General features: G+C 38.7%; 1 protein-coding gene across 5 annotated transcripts; it reads left to right on the plus strand.

Annotated features, from left to right (window-relative positions):
- The first annotated feature begins 378 nt into the window (after window positions 1-378).
- LOC140773387 (uncharacterized) lies at window positions 379-19,028 on the plus strand. 5 transcript variants are annotated; one of them, XR_012106454.1, is made up of 3 exons: window positions 379-1,814; window positions 2,023-2,126; window positions 18,637-19,028. XR_012106454.1 is itself a non-coding variant. In XM_073115909.1 (2 exons), the coding sequence occupies exon 1, from the start codon at window positions 519-521 to the stop codon at window positions 1,800-1,802; it is 1,284 nt and encodes a 427-aa protein (XP_072972010.1). In that variant the 5' UTR covers window positions 379-518; the 3' UTR covers window positions 1,803-1,814; window positions 1,965-3,251. The 5 variants fall into 5 exon arrangements, 2 of the variants coding, with proteins under 2 accessions (XP_072972010.1, XP_072972009.1); XR_012106453.1 differs by having other exon boundaries at window positions 18,681-19,027; XR_012106455.1 differs by having other exon boundaries at window positions 18,686-19,027.
- The last annotated feature ends 1,001 nt before the right edge of the window (window positions 19,029-20,029 follow it).

Below are 20,029 nucleotides of genomic sequence, written 5' to 3' on the forward strand. Positions count from 1 at the left end.
AATAAGATAAACGTACATATGTTTGTTTAGATATACACGTACACAATAAAGTGCTGTCTAAGAAATATATTTTGGTCTATGATGCACCACTGTAGCTCAATAGTTAGTATCGTACTAACACACATGAGAGAGTTATGAGTTTAATAAGGACATTTTAGAGTTTGGTAACTGGGAACTAACTAAATACGGCGTCCAGCAATTAAACAGTCTTTTATTGGTGGTTGGAGTGGGTCTACTTTGGATTGGTGGGATAAGATGACACGTGGATCACAGATCACAAATACCTTAACCGTTGGATGGATCAATTGGTAGGTATATCTTCCAACTCCCAAGTTCGTTCGTACAAGAGCTTGGGCTTGGCATTTGAGCCCGGCCGGGCTGGGCTGGGCTGGGCTGGGCTGGGCTCGGGTGGGGCTTCCTATGTTCTCTAACTCTCTGTACAACATTGTACGACATTTTAAAGCCTTCGGACCTTCCTGCGCACGAAAGGAGCTTCCCAAATCCCACGAGACGGCGAGATGGAGGCGAAGGGAAACCCATCCCCTCCTCCTCCTACTCTCCCCGCGAACTACGTTACCTTGAGACAGCTCCAAGAATTACGGCTCAAACAAAAGCCGAATCGAGGCCACGAAGAAGGAGGAGGAGGAGAGGGAAAGATCCAGCAAGAGCTTACAAGAGAAGAGGAATCGAGTCAACCGATAGCGGAGGAGGAAGACGAGATCTCGGAGGTTCCGTGCGGAGCCGTACGGTCCGAGGTATATCACCGGCGAGATCGGCCATCGGACGGGCGGGGTCGGAGATGGAGGATCGCGATGCCGTCGTCCCCGAATTTCGATGCAGCAGAGGCGATCGGGACCGAATCGAACGGTCCGAACTCCGGGGAAGGGAAGGAAAATGGAGAAGTGGTGGGACGATCTAAGCGTAAGTATAGGAAAAGGAAGAAGAAGGGAGGAGGGGTAGCTGAAACGGAGAGGAAGGGCGAAGAGGTCACCGGATCCGAGAAGGGGAAAAATGAGGAGGAGGAGGGCGAGGCGGTGATCACATACGTAAAGAAGAAGGCAGCTGAGGCGGAGAAGAACGGCGAGGAGGTGACCGAATCTGACAATGGGAAGTCCAATCAGAAGGGCGGGACGGTGACCGCATCAGCGGAGCAGAGATTCTATAAGGAAAAGTTTGTTAAAGCGAAGAAGAAGAACGGCGAGGAGGTGATCCGATCTGAGAATGGGAATGCGAATGAGCAAAACGGGGCGGTGACTGCATCCGTGAAGCAGAGACTCTATAGGCAAAAGTTTATTAAGAACAGCGAGGCGGTGACCACATCCGGGAAGGAGAAGGCCCTAAAGGGAAAGGCAGCTGAGGCGGAGAAGAACCGCGAGGAAGCGACCGGATCTGAGAATGGGGAGGCTACTGAGGAGGCTGGAGCGGTGACTGCTTCCGTGCAGCAGGCCGTCAAGGAAAATTATGTTAAAACGAAGAAGAAGGGTGAGGAGGCGGTGACCAAATCCGCTAAGAGTGGCCCTGATCCGGTGCCGGTGAAACCGATCGGAGAGGAGAAAGCCGCTCCATCGAGTTCGGAGTACCGCCCGGTTAGGGTAACCGGTGGCGGACCGAAACATACGGTGCAGGAAGAGGAGCGGTTTGGGGATCGGAGATTGGACGGTGGGGAGGAGGGAAAGACACGGACGAGAGGAACGGGAAGTGGTTGGAATCGAACGGTCAGAAGCTCGCGTGAAGGAAGGTACAAATCTCGAGGTCCCGGTGGGTGCGAGCTGGTTTGGGTGAAGAAGACGACCAACTCATAATTGATTCCGGTGGTAAGAGAGAAATCTTTCACTATTGTGATTTTAAAATAGTAACTATACGGATGATTTATACAAGTAGTGGAGGTTATTACGGGGGAAACCAAAAAGCTGAAGTTATGGTTGCGTTCGGATCGATGATAATCTTAATTAATTCTTATGTAGTACATGCTCCACCCACCCTTAATGGCCTTAATCATCAGTACGATTGCCTCTTATTCAGATGCACCTACACCTAAGTGGTGTTTTGGTAGAAGTGATCTTCAGACGGGCCGGGCCATCCTAGCGGGACAATGTACTCTTCCACTTGCGTGCTGCTCGGGCCAGGTTAGTATAGTCTAGCTCATTATCATCTATCGACTCGTCAGAGAGCGGGTTTGACACACCCATCTTCGCTTATAAATTTTTAAAATTTTTTTAGTTATTATTAAAAAAAAATTACCTTTAGTTTTTTGTAAAATATTTTTATTCCTCCCTTTTTATGTGAAAAAAATAATATGTCAAAATAATATGTTCAAAAATATTTAAACAGAGTAGTACCGTACCGTACTGAGCTAATCAATGATGGGAGAGTTGAGTTTTTAAAAAAATGTAAAACAGTACAAAGTACCAAAATCCTATTGGTTTTCACTGTATCAATATGGGCGGACTTAGTTGCGAGCCGAACAGGTAGGCTGACGAACTTATCTTTCAAGTCGGGTTGATGGACGACCTTTCGGGTAGGGTTGAGTGGGCAAAGGCTAGTCTATGTCGTCCACTTGTAGTTCAGGCTCAGGCTGTGCATGGACGAGCAGAACCGTTTTATCAAGTCTATGTTTGTTTGTGAAATAACCTTCTAATTAGGTTAGCTATTCTTTTAAAAAAAATTAAATAAGAAAATTTAGATTGATTTAGGCGATTATAGGAAATTAGTGAGATTATATACCAATTGACTAAAATAATCTTTAGTGGAAGGGTGAAGAACACCTACATAATATTATTTAAATTAACCTCTGACTTATATCGAGTTTTTATGATAATGAATTACTCTGTGAACATAAGTTGTATCCGATTGATTGTCTTTTGCTTGACATTGATCAAAGTCGCTCTTCAATGGAAGTAGACCTGCTTGCAGATGATTAAGCCCCTTCGTTGTGCTCCAAGTAGAAGATTGGCAAGCACGGATACAAAATATTCATTGGTGTTTTCTTTTCATCAACTTGTCATTATAAAATATTACAAAGCTATATTGAGTTAGATACTAGCAATCCTTTATTTTTTTTTATAGAATAAGTCCGTAGACAATTTCATTGTATTAAAATCATTACACAAAGGTAGGATCACAAGCAGTCCATTCCTTAAAACATTTGTTCTAAAAATCTTTTTCCTGCTCGAGTAGAGAACCTTGATATAGGGGAACTTTCTAGACAGTCTGATGCATTCTCGAATAATGGGAGATATCTGTCAATCCATAGACTTAGAGGTAGAGTTTGCTGTACTTACTGCCTTCATACAATTGTTTTAGATAACTCCCACCTATTCATCGAGATCCAAAGCTTCCTTGATACCAATAAGTAGTGCATGTGCTTCTCTAACTAGTGAGTTAGCACAGGTTGCAAGGAAGATGCTTTTATATAGTTTGGTGTTAGAGCGCTTATTGATCAAATAGATTCCCACGCCTCCACAGTGATCTCCCTTCCATGTTGCGTCGACCTAGCAAGTAAAACCACTTACGTCGACTTCCTTCGAGTTGCAACTCGGTTGCATGGCTTGGGCTTTTAGTTGCATGCATTGTTGGATAGTTGTGGTCCACGACTTAGTATTGAAATTGTTGAGCCGGAGATTAGCTTTAGAGGGTGCTGCGCTACCTTCTTGAAAATTGTTGCATTCTCTGCGTTCCATATAAACCACATACTAGTAAAGGCATAATCCAATTGCTCCTTGGACTCGGGATTGGCCCCAAGTGCACCTGCAAACCACACTGCTCTCGAAAAATGGCACGAGATAAGAAGATGTTCAATGGTTTCAAGGTGGTTCTGTAATGTCCTTACTTAGCACCGGCACGTGCACACCCACGCGGCCACACAACACGCGCGGCACACGTGATAGGACAGACGAGGCAGCCACGCAAAGATAAGCCTAGAGCTCACATACTCAAACACAAAATAAATTAGGACATCATCGAATAAAATCTACTAACATATCTATATTTAAATCCACAATAATCATATTACACAGCTATATAGTTTGATAGGGCCCACACAGACCACGACAAACTATCAAGATACAACTAATACAGCTAATACCACACTATATTTTGATCTGAAAAACCAAATCCCTAGACACACGTATGTATCTAACCTCTAGGCAATGATATTTCTCGTTCGCTTAAGTAAAAGTCCGAAGAAATATTAAGAACGAAAGCAGAGATGAACGCCAAGATTTTAACGTGGAAAAACCCAAAACAGGAAAAAACCACGGATCCAAACTCGGATCAAAACCAATCACTATAATAGTAACAGTTACAAGACTGACTCACAAAACACCCCGTCGATCCAAACGACTTTGTTTCTCTCAGTCTTGATCGCTAGAACCCACGATTTACTGCTTCTTGTGATTGAAGTCCAATCTCAGTAGCCCTCGAGATTGATCTTTCGTCTAGATCACCCTTAAGACGAAAGATTAAATTCTTGTAGATGAGTGGAACATTGTTAGTTGAAGAATCGATGTAGTCTCAAGAAGTCTCCTTCAATAATATTTCTTCAACTCACCTTGAGATAGGGTTTCACAATCCTTATATATGATTTTCAAGATAGAGACAAATCCAAGTCTTATCCGTACTCATGAACCCATGCTTGCAGATGATTAAGCCCCCTATACACATACTCCCCCTACACACCTAGACATCTAGACACTAACCTAGACACTAAGACACTCTCCCCCTTTTTGACACAAATGCCAAAGACTAGGAACTCGGAGGAAACTGACGATGAAGAATCGTCAACACAGAGTCGAGGTAGGTAAAGAAGGCGGTCTTGGTTTCTTGGTAACTGTAGCTTTTTTAGGCATTCTAGAGAAAGAATTCAACATATGCCCAAAGAATACAAAAAAAACCCAAAAATTCTAGAAACCATGAAGACCCTAAGTGAAATCCATCTTCCACTTAAAAATGCAAGTTATCACGTTCAATCGCACAAAAAACATCAAGATATTAACTTTAACGTGATCAAAACTTGAAACTACACGAAATCAATCAAGATCAAGAGACTTAATTGAATAAAAAATAAGAAAATTGATGAATGATCATACCTCGCAAAAAGTGAAGAAAATCTCAAAGATTCGGCCGAAAGATGCTAGATCCGGAGGAGAACTACCCTCTAAAAGAGTTTGAAGTAAAAAATTTGATGAAAAAGATGAAGATCTTGAAGATTTGGGAGAGAGAAAACGAAGGTTTTTTTTATTTTTTTTAATTTTATTTTAAACTAAAACAAATCAAAAATCTTTTTGGAGATGCACTTCTAAAATTTCAAAATATATTCAAGACATAGAATATGATAATCAAATGAAATAAGTCATACACAGATCAATCAAATCATCAAAAGCATATTATAATCAATTCGAATGCATCACTCAAAATTAAATTAATCTTGATTGATCATAACGATATGCATATGCAAGATGAGCATAGAAAACATGAACCAATCTTCTTAAACAAACTTTACTATATAAACAATGATGCAACACAGTAGTCAAACCGACTTAGTATAGAAATTTTGCACTTTTCGACTTATTCTCCATAACACAACAGGAATTTTTCCTGTATTTTTTTTTTACTGAAACATATATGTGCAATGATGGCTTTCACACATGAGTAGGTAGCCCTTTTCTTGTAGTACAAATCAAATAAAATGCAAGAAGAAATTCACATCTATCATTTTTTTTTGAATTTGCATATAATGTACTGAGTCAAACTGGACTCGAAACAAGACGGCTTTCACACTAACTCATTGTAGCCCTTTTCATTGATCTTTTATAAAAATATATTTGATAACTAAGTATGAGGTCAAACTGTGCAAATCAAAGTTAATAGTGAGTTATTTAAAAAAATATTCATGATATCATGCTCATACAAGAATACACATACGTTATGAGTGCATTAAAATTTTATTATTATAGAAGTCGAGGGAGTGACAAAATCAAAATTGAAACAATATACTACAAGATGACAAAATTGACTATAATAACTCATAATCAAGAGAAAAATCATATTTTTATGTCAAGAGTATATTATTGAATCTAGGAGTGCATCAATTTTTTTTATATAACAAAAACTCTCGACAAATCTAAAACTGAAACCAAAGAAAATTTCAGAGTAAAATAAAACCTAAAAAAAAATGAAACAAAATAATAAGAAACTCGCAGACTAAAACACAAATCAATCCAAAGCACAAATCCCTAAAGAAGTGCGAAGATACTGAAATCTCTGTAAATCAAAAGGTTTTGTAACAAATCACCCAACTGTTTCTCTGTCTCAACATGTTCTATTGCTATTGTTTTGTCTTGTTACATTTCAGATTATGTGAAGTTCTAACAATATAGCAATTATTAGATGTTCTAGATCCAAAACATATAACATTACCATCATGATTTAGAATAGTACAATCATTTTTAGAGAATTCTACCTCATAACCTTCATCACAAAATTGAATGATGCTTAATAAATTTCCTTTCAAGCCATTAACATAAAGAACATTTTCGAGACTAGGAATCCCTGGAGTACTTACCTTTCTTTACCTATTACCTTGGATGAGTTACCATCTCCGAATGTCACAACTCCCCCTTCATGTTTTTCGAGATTAGAAAATAAAGACTTGTCACCCGACATATGTCTTGAACAACCACTATCTAAATACCACAATTCAGAATTTAAGGCTTTCAAGGCAGTATGCACAACATAACATTTCAAATCAGATTTCTTGATCCATATGGCCTTTGTTTTCATCCCATAAATAAAAGCACTTCTAGGTTTTTGCAAAAATTTGCAATGTTGTCGAATATGCCCTAGAATGCCACAATGATAGCATGTCGGAACAAACCTTTTTCTACTCACCTTATGTCGAGGAGAGTGATTAGAGTTTACCTTTGGTACCGTCGAAGATTCACCAGTTTGTATATTCAAGTTCTGTTTAGAAGGGTTCATCCACGATTGCTTTGTAAATGCGGTTGATGGCTTCAGGTATTCTTCCTTTTGTATACCTGCAGAAACAAATACAGTTTTATTATTATTTGAATTACCAGTGTATCCAACACCATACCTGTCTTTTCCAGAGATCTGAGCTTTTAGAATTTCGTCAAGTTTGTTCTTCCCTTTTAGAAATGTAACTTCCTTATGCAATCGCTCTAGTTCAATTTCATCAGCCTTCATTTTATTTTTTGCATTGTCAAGTTGTTCAGAAAGGTCTTTGACACGTTCAAGCTCCAATTTGTACATCTCTTCAAATTGAATTCTTTCTGGTTCGATTACCTTGAGTCGTTGAAGTAGTCTAAGATTGCTTTTCTTGAGTTTAAACGACTCTAGGTATAAGTCATTATATGCCTTTTGGATTTCAGATTCATCTTCTTCAGCAGGTAACATATCCTGATCATCTGTACTATCAGTATCAACAATAGAGTCAGTATAAAGTAGAGGAGGTAAAAGCTACAAAGTTTTCTTCGTCCTTTTCAGAATCATCAATAGATTCATCTGAGTCATCCCAAGTAACTTTCATAGCTTTGCCCTTCCTCTTAAGACGATTAGGGCATTCTTGTGCGATGTGTCCAAAACCAGAACATTCAAAACATTAAACTTTATTCTCAAAATTCTTATTTTTCTGTTTGACATTGTTGTTGGTACCACCTGTATTTGAACTCACAGTATTCTTCCTTTTTACAAAGGCTTTGCTTTTCTCAAGTTTTTCAGCATTTAACTTGTTTGGCTTCCGAAAGAATTTATTGAACTTTTTGACAAACATGGTCAATATCTCAACATCTAAATCACCTTCATCATCCGACTCCTCTAAATTTTGTTCAACTGTAGATAGGGCCATCCCTTTGGACTTCCTCGGTTTTGAAAGACTGGACTCAAATGTTTGTAGATTTCCTACCAATTGTTCAACTTTCATTGAATCGATATCCTTACTTTCCTCAATAGCTGTAACTTTTGCCTGAAACCTTTCTGGAAGGGACCTAAGGATCTTACGGACAATTCTGTTTTCAGGAAGTTTCTCTCCTAGGTTGAAACTAGAGTTGACTATATCACTCAGCTTTGCATAGAACTCATCAAATGTCTCATTCTCCTCCATACGTAGGGTTTCAAAATTAGTAGTCAACCTCTGAAGTTTCGAAAGTTTTACAGCCATAGTACCTTCATGAGTTGTTTCTAAGATCATCCAGGCTTGTTTTGCTATTTCACAAGTAGATATTCTTCTAAATTCTTCCGAGGAAACACAACTAAAAATTGCATTTATTGCTTTGCTATTCCAGCCAACTTTTTCATAATCTGTTTTATCCCATGACTCAATCGGTTTCTCAATTAACTCATCATTCACCATGTATATTGGTGGACTCCAACTGTTCATAATGGCCATCCAAACTCTCTCATCTATAGACTTCAAATAAGCTCTCATCCTAGGTTTCCAATATCCATAATTTGATCCATCTAGAATAGGAGGTCTAATAGATGAGGGTCCATCTCTATGAAAATACATGCCTATTTGATCTCTCTCAAAGGGTGAGAGAACCTGCTCTGATACCAATTGAAAAAATAAATCCCTAGACACACGTATGTATCTAACCTCTAGGCAATGATATTTCTCGTTCACTTAAATAAAAGTCCAAAGAAATATTAAGAACGAAAGCAGAGATGAACGCCAAGATTTTAACGTGGAAAAACCCGAGAAAAAAACACGGATCCAAACTCGGATCAAAACCAATCACTATAATAGTAGCAGTTATAAGACTGACTCACAAAACACCCCGTCGATCCAAACGACTTTGTTTCTCTCAGTCTTGATCGCTAGAACCCACGATTCACTGCTTCTTGTGATTGAAGTCCAATCTCAGTAGCCCTCGAGATTGATCTTTCGTCTAGATCACCCTTAAGACGAAAGATTAAATTCTTGTAGATGAGTGGAACATTATTAGTTGAAGAATCGATGTAGCCTCAAGAAGTCTCATTCAATAATATTTCTTCAACTCACCTTGAGATAGGGTTTCACAATCCTTATATATGATTTTCAAGGTAAAGACAAATCCAAGTCTTATCCGTACTCATAAACTTCAAGATAGAGCCAACTCCGAATCTTATCCGTACTCATGAAAGCCCAATATTTTTAAACTTTGTTGGTGCGTTCGAACGGGCTCGAGTGTGTTCGAACGCGACAGCTTGAATTCTTCAGGTTGCGTTCGAACGCGTTTGTGAACGCGGCTCTCTGTCTGTGTGAACGCAGTGCTCGCGTTCGAACGCGTTTGTGAACGCTGCTCTCTGTCTGTGTGAACGCAGATTTCGCGTTCGAACTCATTTGTGAACGCACCGCGTTCGAACGCGTTTGTGAACGCGGTGTGAACTCAACAGCTTTTCTCCAATAACCTTGCAATTCTTCAGACCAGAGATATTCAAGACTTGTGTAAAGCTCATATACATGTAAAAAATACACTTAGAATATTTTGTACACAATTGCCAACATATAAAAACCTAACATGATCTATATTATACAAATTATCATTTGATACAATAAAGTACAAATATAACAAACAACGATACAACTCCATTTTTATATAAACTATCATCTATACCGTCTCGCACCTATAGCTCACTTCATCATTATTCTAAATATCTTCTCAGAATATCTCAAGCACTATCACATACCATATATTTGAGAAGGTTAGAAAAGCAATAAAGCGAGTCATGAGTAAAAGGCTCAGTGAATATACTTTACCCTAAATTAGTGATGCCAAACAAAAAGTAAATCATGTACTAGATAATATAAATCACATATGAGCATTATGTCATGAATAAATATATGAATGTACTCTCAATACTATATAAATGAAAAATAGATATCATATTATAATTGATCAAAGTATATAATTTTCGACAATATATAAACAAATTTTCATATCATACTATTATTATAACTCTCTTTTAAATATGACACTTATGATGCATGCTGATTATGACCATGCTATGATATCAAATGCAACCACATAGAATGCATATTGGTCACTCGATAATCAGGTATATCAAATGATAATAAAATTATATATATTTCTCAATATCTCAATCATCAATGTCATATCTAAATATCATCATTATACTAGATCACTATGCACAATCAACACTTGGTACTCGGTCTCATTAACATACTTAAAGGCTCAGAGTATATCATGCCATCCATAAATTGTATCTCAATCATAATCATACCATGTCATCCGCTAAGGGTATCAACACCCATCCAGATCGAGCACTCTTCTAGCTGATAGAAACTATGTGAGGATAACTTGCAACATATGCCTTGCCGAATGACATGTGTTCGAATATCTGTTGCGCACACAAATTAATGACCTAAGATGTAAGGCCATAGGATCGCGACTACATTGAGCGATCAATTATCTACCAAATGCGTCCGAACCCTCGCGTCCACTTGGGTATCCTCGCGCTTTCAATTAACTATCATATCAATCATATTTCATACTTTCTTTCTAAATAACAGATCATATAAATTTTATCTAGTGTTATAACAAATCCTGCAACTCAGGAATTTAGGTGGTAAAGAGACCAAGAGAAAAATAATGCAATACAGTCTTCAACCATGTATCTAACATATGCATCCATATTCCAGTCTATCACATGCATACTCATGCTAGATATCATCTTGATATAAACTCATAATAGTATAGTCATCTACAATCATTTCTATATATCACCAGTATACTTATATCGTAGATCGATCTAATTAAATGTATGATAAAATATGCTCAACTAAAATCATCTTTAGATAATGTCATATAATTATGCTAGAGGCTAAAACATACATATACATAATTATATAATATATCCTAATTTGAGAAAAACGTCTAGAGGATAAGACTACTCACCATCTGATCAAAAGACTCAACACATGTATGCCTCATGTCTATCAATCAACTGTCACTCATCGCTAGTAAGGTCCCCGGGGTTTCAAATAAAGGGGTCTAAAGTCTAAAAATATTTAGGTAGTTTATCTAATCATAATCCATTCGAGTAAAAATATGATAATTTATTATGTTTAAAAATTAATTAGATTCATATGATAAATTTAAATTTGATAATATTAATATGCTAATACCATAATTTATATTTATTATAAGAATCATAGTTTGCTAATTATAAAGTAAGTAATATAGTAATTTATCACTTTTTGTATATCATTAATAACAACCATATATATGATTTATAAAAATATAATTATAAATATAATCTTATTATTAATTATTTTGTGATACTTACTCTTATTTAATTAATCATAGATTATATGAAAAATAGCTATTATCCTATTATACAAAAATAATATGCAAGCTTAGTATTTCATTTTATACGAAGTAGTAGACAATAATAAGATGCTAAATATAGTTATATAAAATATAAATATAAATATAAGATTATTATTAATAAGGCTACATGTTAATCTAATAAATAATAACTAAACCATAAATAAAATTTATATGCAAATATTTATAATTTAATTAATAAATTATTATACTAAAAATACTTAGCTAATAATTATACTAGTGAGTGTAAATTTTCAAATAATTAATTACCTAAATAAACTAATTTACCTAACATTAGAAAATAAATTATATAATTAACAAAAATAATAATAATCAACCTTGCTATAGTGCTGGGCTGAGCCCAACACTTTTGTAGCAAGAGGAGGAGAAGGAGGAACCGTGGAGTGAGAAGAAAGGAAAAGGAAAGAAAGAAAGAAAGAAAGGAAGGAAGGAAGGAAGAAGAAAAAGAGAAGAGAGAGAAGGGGAGGGAGGGAGGAGAGCCAGGCCGGCGGCTCGGTTCCAGCAAACCCGAGAGAGAAAGAGGAAGAAAGGGAGAGAGAGAGAGAGAGAGAGAGAGAGAGAGAGAGAGAGAGAGAGAGAGAGAGAGAGAGAGAGAGAGAGAGAGAGAGTGAGGAGGAGGAGGAGGACGACGAGGAGGAGGAGGAGAGGAAGGCTCACCAGCCCTCGGTGAAGGTGGCAACGGTGGGTTCCAAGGACGGCGGCGGTGGTAGGTCGGCATCGGTAAGAGAGAAAGAGAGGGTTAGAAGGAGAGAGGTGGTGAAAGGAGGATGGCGGTGGTGACGGGGCCTGCTGGGCTAGCAGCGCATGGTGCCCCCATGGCTTACCATGGCAGGTGAGAAAATTTTCTCACCTGCTGGTTTCAGCTTGGGCATGAGGCTAACCACAATATGGCTGATCACGTTGTGCCGAAATTGTTAAGAAAAATTTTAAGATAGGTTGTTACGGTGATACGATTCAGACTTTGCCAATGTCGTCTCGAGCAAATATATATCTTATGTGTGTCTTTTCTTATTGTGTTAGTATTTCATTCAGAGAAAAAAATAAAATTTCTGTAAGTTGCGTTCAAATGTGAGTGAGTGTGTTCGAACACCTGTAGGCGTTCATAAATATAGAGAATGCATTTAGTGCGGTCAAACGCGGTTGACCCCATTCGAAGGCAGTCGACGAAAATCCACCGTTTCTAGGGTTAATAATTGTCATTTTTGAATTGTTTGGTTAGCCTCTTAAGGTGTGGATGGCAACAAAAAAAAAAAGAAAAATCAAGGAATTGAGTTTTTGCCCTAATCTTCTTCTTCTTCTCTTTTTCTCTAGTTTCCTCATCCCCCGGCTCCGCTACCTCTAGCCTTTCTCGACCAGCCACTCATCCTAGTCCCTTAGAGGCGGTCAACTCTTCCCCCTTTTTCAGAATGCGATACCTTCGCCCGAACCCTTTCCACCATCCATAGTCCTTCCACCACCACCTTTCTTACCGGTGCCACCCTATTACCGCTGGCCAGCCATCTCCATAATCCACCTAAGGTCTTATGCCCCCACCCATGGATTCAAAGAATGGACTCCCTGACGTCCGCCCACTTATCCAAAGATATCTCCAGATCCCATAGTTCGATTCACCTGAAATTAGATTCGATGGCTATATTTTCAGAAATCCTGTTCTATAGTTCTGTGCAAGATCTTATCTAGATCTGAAAATAGGATAAATCAAACCTTAATCTAGGGGAGATCGTATCAAAAGTGGTACCAGAGCCATCGTTTCTTGGACACGCTCTTCCTATGATGACATCCAAAGCCATGGTTGCACGGCGAAACGAGGAGGATGAGATTCCCCAAATGGAGTAAGGGAAACGGATGCAGGAACTGCCACCCACGGAACCACCTGACCGAATTTGAATACGGAAGAGCCTAGCATTCAAGCCATGATTGGATCTCTTTCCGAATAGATGGCCATCAATAATCAGATGATGATGGAGATGATGCGAGAAATACGAGCAATAAGAGAAGCTATAGTGATCGGAAGCGCACCAATGACTCCCCGACGCAAGTCTACCACCATGAAGCCGCCACCACCGGTTTAGAACCTTCACCAGCAAGAAGCCCTATTGCCACAAACCTATGGGTAGAGACCAGCAAGGATGAATCCGCTAGGCTAAGTTGTAGGTAAGCTCGTCCGTCAGGCAAACCTAAATAGATATCATCTTTGAGGTCTAGACCCTTGGGCGAAGCAAGACGAATTGGAATCGCGTCGGGTTAACATAAACTGAAGGAGAGATCATCCACCATTCATGATGTATCCTCCTCAGGTTAGACAAGGGCTCAAATATGATCCAGACTGAGACAATGGTATCCGTGGGCGAACCGTGTGTCTTGACTTTCCGAAGTTCAAAGGTGGCAACCCGATTGATTGGTTGTATAAGGCGGAACAATTTTTCACATACCAAGGTATAGCGGATGAGTATAAGGTGACGCTTGTGAGCTTCCACCTTAAAGATATGGCACTTCATTCGTTTCGGGCAGCCAATGCGTGTGATACGATTAAAAGTTGGGCCAATTTCTGCACCAATATCACGCGGCGATATTGAGCATTGGGGTATAAAGACTTTGACGCTCTCCTCTCAAAGACGGTACAAAGGACCACGGTTGGAGCATACCAAGAAGAATTTGAGAGAATAAGTTACCGTTGCCAACCTCTTTGGACCGATCAACAAACTTCACAGCACTTTCATCTCGAGGTTGTGGGGAGACATACAAGCCGATGTGAGGGTTTTAAGGCCTAAAACCTTAAAGGAGGCCTTCGAGGATGCGGTACTAATGGAAGACAAGCATCGAGAAATGAGGATGCACATAAAAAAAAACTGGACAAGCCAAGATAGCTGCAACTTGGTTCGGCCTACCATAGCAGTAGGAAATGCAGCTGGCATACCAAGAGCTGCTGCAATGGTGCCTCGTCAGGCACCCCTAAGGCCCTCCCATGATGTGAAGTACGCGCCTAGAGGTCCGGGTCGAGCACTCACACTTGCTAAAGTGGAGGAGCAGAGAGCCAAAGGCTTTTGCTTTCATTGTGATGAGAAGTTCGTACTTGGACATCGCTGCGCCAAACCGATGGGATCGGTGATGCTAATAGATGGATTGGAGGAAGCTGAGGATGAGGTTGCAGCTGAAGATGAGGATGTGGCTAAACAGCAAGGAGTAGTGGAGGAGTAGCCCATGGAAAACATTATGGTCGAATTCTTCCTCCATGCCTATTCTAGGACAGCCGCACCAAAAACCTTGCGGGTGAACAGTGTAGTCAAGAAGACCACAGTGAGAATCCTAATTGACACCGGGTCCACTCATAACTTCATTAACAAGAGGCTTCTTAGGAAAATTGGGCTGGAGTCAGAAACCCATGGATGAGTTCGATGTGATAGTTGGAGATGGCACCATATTGCGGACTGATTTTATTTATGGAGGTGTAGAGTTGAAAGTGCAAGGCTAAACTTTCATATTAAATCTTTATCCGTTGGCTTTGCAGGGTGCCGACATTATCTTGGGGACTCAATGGCTTCAAAGCTTGGGGCCCGTAATATTTAATTTTACAAACCTCACACTTATATTTCGGAGAAATGGTCAGAGAGTGCTGCTTGATGAAAACCAGTCGTAGCAAGGGCTAGCGTTGCAACCGCTGTTTGGACTCCCATGTACAGGGGATGTAAGTGAGCTCGCTTTCTTCTTAGTACCAACCTTCCCTTTATTTTCAGATCTACAGAGAGCTAGTGCAGAGGATTGAGTCATGGAGGAGCTCGAGTAAGATATTATGGATTGCTTCCCTAATTTCACACCTTGAGGACAAGGTGGCGGAAGCATGGTGGATTGATACGATTTGGACTTTACCGATGTCGTCTCGAGCAAAGATACACCTTATGAGTGTCTTTTCTTATTGTGTCAGTGTTTTATTCAGATAAAAAAAATAAAATTTTTGTAGATTACGTTCGAACGTGGGTGAGTGCGTTTGAACGCGCTTGCGAATGCCTATAGGTGTTCACAAATACAGAGAATCGGTCGATGAAAATTCACTATTTCTAGGGTTAATAATTGTCATTTTTCAATAATTTGGTTAGCCTCTTAAGATGCGGATGACAACCAAAAAGAGAAAAAAAAATTAAGGAATTGAATTTTTGCCCTAATCTTCTTCTTCTCCTTCTCTCTCGTTCCCTCATCCCACGACTCCGCTGCCTCTAGCCTCTCTCGACCGGCCACTTACCCTAGTCCTTTAGGGGCGGCCCACTCCTCCTCCTTCTTCAGAATGCTCTACCTTTGCTCGAACCCTTTTCACCATCCATAGTCCTTCCACCACCACCTTTCTTACTGGTGCCACCCCATTACCACCAGCCTACCACCTCCATAATCCACCTAAGGTCTCATGCCCCCACCATGGATCCAAAGAACGGACTCCCTGATGTCTGCCCACTTATCTAAAGATATCTTCAAAACCCATTATCCGATTCACCTGAAATAGATTCGTTGTAAAGCGCTTTTCTAGGATTACGACCTATCAAAATTTCACATTGATCCAATGGCTATATTTCTAGAAATCTTCTTCTAAAGTTTTGTGCAAAATCTTGTCCATATCTGAAAACAGGATAGATCAAACTTTAATCTATGGGAGATCGTATCATACAAATTTAGGCAGAGGGGACACACTGTCTCAACTTGAGACATTCTCTTGAATAGTGCCATCCTAACTGGAAGGGCTCTTACCAGGCAGCACCAGATGAATACTTTTATACGAGGGATGGTTTCAATATTTTTTTAAACTGCTTTCCAGGTATTAGCCATCCTTATACTGGATGAAGAGGCATGCCAAGCTCCCTCTAAGAGTGCTGCATAAGCTGACCTCGAGCTAAAAATGCCGTCAGCAGTGGGTGTCCAAAGCAATCAATCTTCCCTGTCCATTGAGGCTGGGCTGAGGAAGATGCTCATGATAGCTTGCGCAGTTTCAACAGGATAGAGTTGTTGCAATAGAATATTGTTCCACCTTACTTCCTGATTAATAATGATCTCCAACTTCAAAAATATGAGGTGGGAGTTGTGTACAGATGAGATCAAAAGTTAACAACCATGGGTCATTGGTGATAGAGACAGAGTTTCTATTACCTATCTCATACCTTATCATCTTCCTCAACTCACTCCGACCCTTAATAATAAAGTGCCACGTCCAAGATGCAACTCCACTGATCTTTGCCAACCAAAAGAAGGCTCTTGAGAGATACTTGTCCTTGAGGAGCTTTGCCCCGACACTACTCTTATTAGTGATGAAACACCAGGCTAGTTTAATAATCAAGGCTTGATTGACAAGGCCCACGCTTCTGATGCCTAGGCCTCCGGTCCTTATTGGGTGGCAAATTAAACTCCACCTTCTTAGATAGAGGTTACTCTTATTGGTGGAGAAACCCCACCAGAAATCACACATAACTGCATCAAGTGCCTTAACAATGATTTCTGGAAAAGGATGCTTGACATAAAATAGATTGGAATGCTGCTAAGAATTGCCTTAATAAGAACCATTCGACCGGCATGGGATAACTGACGTGCTTTTTGTCTCGCCAGGCGCTTCTTGAATTTTTCCTAGATAAATATATAGGCTTTGCATTTAGAGCGGCGTAATCAGTGGATTCCCAAGATATTTTTCACTCCCCTCCAAGAGTTTCACACAAAGAGTTGATATCATTTGACTTCTCCTACTTGGGTCAACTTTGGAGCCAAAGAAAATGGCTGATTTTTCATAGTTGATGGCTTGGCCTAAGACTTGACAATAGAGGTCGATGATTGCTCTCAGATTTGTAGCATCTTTGGCAGTGGATTTATTGAAGAGAAGTAGGTCGTCCACAAACATGAGATGGGTTAGCAGCAGAGCTGTTCTAGAGATTTTGACACTAGAAATTCTTTTTAGATTGAGCTCCTCATCAAGTAAGATAGAGAGAATGTTTGAGCCAATGATGAAAAGGTACGGAGATAATGGACACCCTTGTCTTAGTCCTCTAGAGGGAGTGAAACAGTGCTACTATTAACATCCAAAATTAAGCTAGTAGTGCTAAGGCAAGTAATGACCAGCTTTATAAATCTATCTAGGAAGCTGTGGAGTTTGAGACAGTCGCCAATGAAGCTCCATTCCATGCGGTCGAAAGCCTTAGAGAGATCAGTTTTTAGCATAAATGCGCCATTAGTACTTTAGATGGATTTTAGGAATAAGAGTACTTCTTGAGCAATTATCGAGCTATCAACAATTTGCCTGCCCCAGTTGAAAGCATTTTGGCTATGGGAAATAATAAAACTCAGGCACTATTTAATCCTAGCAGCAACAAGCTTTGCTATCAACTTATAAATGGTGTTGCATAGGCTTATCGGTTTGAAGTCACTTACCACAACTAGATTCTCCTTCTTAGGGATTAAGACAATGATGGACCTGTTCAGACCTTTGTCCATGCTCCCTGTGGTGAAGAATCTCTTTACCTCAGTTGTGACTTCATTTTTGAGACTAGGCCAATGATGTTACAAACCAAATCTGGACATAAGAAAATTATGAAATTTAGGTGGTGATAATCTCACGAAATAGGGTTCTAATAGCTTTGGCTTCACGTTAATCGAATATCTGAATGAAAAGATATAATTAAAATAGTAGAGCGTGGTCAAAATGAGGTAAAACGGTAAATATCTAACGTTGTAGTGATCGTCGGAGGATGGTTGATTGCCAAGGGTGGTGGTGGTGGACGACCGTAAGATAGTGTGGTTGCTAGAGGTGATGGTGGCTATGGATTGGGGATAAAATTTGGGTTTTTAATTTAGATCTACTCCTAGGAAAACAAAGACGATCTAACGACTATGATAAAAATAATAAATGTGAGAATAATAAAATAACTAAACTCAATTAATTCTCAATACTTGGATGCTTGGATGAATAAAGCCCAACCCCTTTATATATTAAGATAGTGTACAATTAGTCATACTCAGACTTAGTCCTAAGGGTTTATATAACTTGAACTAGAACTTATCTGAGAGACTTAAATGACTTAATTGAACTTACCTTAGTGGCTTACACGACTTAATTAAACTTATCTTATTGGTTTGCATGACTTAACTAGACTTATTTTAAGTGCTTATATAAGCATGAATCAATTAAAAGATAAATAAGCTCAATCCATTGAGCCAAATGTCTTCATAATATGATCTAATTTGACCTAGTTTGCATTAAAAGAAAGTGAAATTTTTTTTTTGCATTTAATCCATCTGGGCTCAGGGCCTTATTCGGGCTAAGAGATTTCAAGGCTGCTTCTATCTCAGTGTAGGAGGGGATGGTAAGAATGCTTCTCCGATCTTCCTCTGAGATTATAGGGGCTTTGCTCAGACTATCATGATAACAGTTGGATATGGACGCGAGCATGTAGATTTGAACATGGTCTTGAAGTGCTTGATGAAAGCAGCTTTGATTCTGGATGAATCTTGGGTCTGTTCCTCCTCTCCCACCTAGAGGCAAGAGATATTCTTCCTTCTCTTCTTATCAATGGTTGTGGCATGGAAGAATCGATTGTATGAACAAAATATTAATTTAGATTATTATTAAATTAAGTTTTAAAAGTTGTATGAATAAGAAGAGAGAATAACATTTTTCCTATTTAAATAGATGCACTTTCTACATTATCTGATAACCTTACTCTCATGTGCAAGTTCGCAACAAAGCTTGGTATATTTTACAAACTATATATTCTTCTATATCTCATTCTTTCACCACCTTATTTCTCTTGTATGAAAGAATTTTATAGAATTATTTTTAATGAAAAAAAAAAGAAATGAAAGAAGGTTAGTATATATAAATATAGAATTTGTAAACTAACTACGATATTTGTAAATTAACTATGACCATAATACACGGTTTTTTACAAAATTTATAGTTAATTTATAAAATTTATAAATTAAATATGAAATACAGTTAGAAAAAGAAGGAGAATGAGAAGAATGAGAGAGATACTACCCCATTCAAAATTTGCAGTATCCATACTATAACTTTTTCGCAACATAAAGTAAGTTCTTTTTTGAGGAAACCAAACAATATGAATTAAACAATTTTGTTTTTTATTTGAAAGATTGATTATAGAGTTTTTAGTTATTTAAGTAATTTTAATTACCTCTCATTAGTCTCTTATTTTATTACTTAAATATCAATTAGAGAAACTTGTACAGACAAAAAAGAAGTTATTAAGAGATAAAATAAGTAGCAGATTTAGGTTTGACATAAATATCATATATACATAATTCAAGTTATATTGGCTAAATATGAGTGAGCTGAGGTTAGTTTGTGTTGAGAGGTGTGTGTTTTGGGCTTATATTTATATCACTCATTCATTAATCTCTTGATTGCAGCCCTGGGACTCCTCATGAATCCTCGTACTACTTTGCGTAGAATTAGTCTAAAAGTATGTATACGGATGATTAATTAACAAATAGTGGTGGTTAGGCGAATAATCACAAATGGATTGGTGGTCGTTCACTTCTTGTACCTTCCACGTGGAAGATCTGCGGGTGAAATTGACCACTGACTTAAATCTAACAATTAACAAGACGTTATATCTATATCATAATCAAACCTGTCCATCTATCAATCACACGATCTGCTAGCTATTGACAATTCCAAT

This window comes from Typha angustifolia, chromosome 13 (genome assembly GCF_048772165.1).
Source record: "Typha angustifolia cultivar Huaian chromosome 13, ASM4877216v1, whole genome shotgun sequence".
Taxonomy (NCBI): Eukaryota; Viridiplantae; Streptophyta; class Magnoliopsida; order Poales; family Typhaceae; genus Typha; species Typha angustifolia.

Coding starts and splice junctions, on each gene's coding strand:
- LOC140773387 (XM_073115909.1), top strand. CDS start 519: ATGGAGGCGAAGGGAAACCCATCCCCTCCTCCTCCTACTCTCCCCGCG.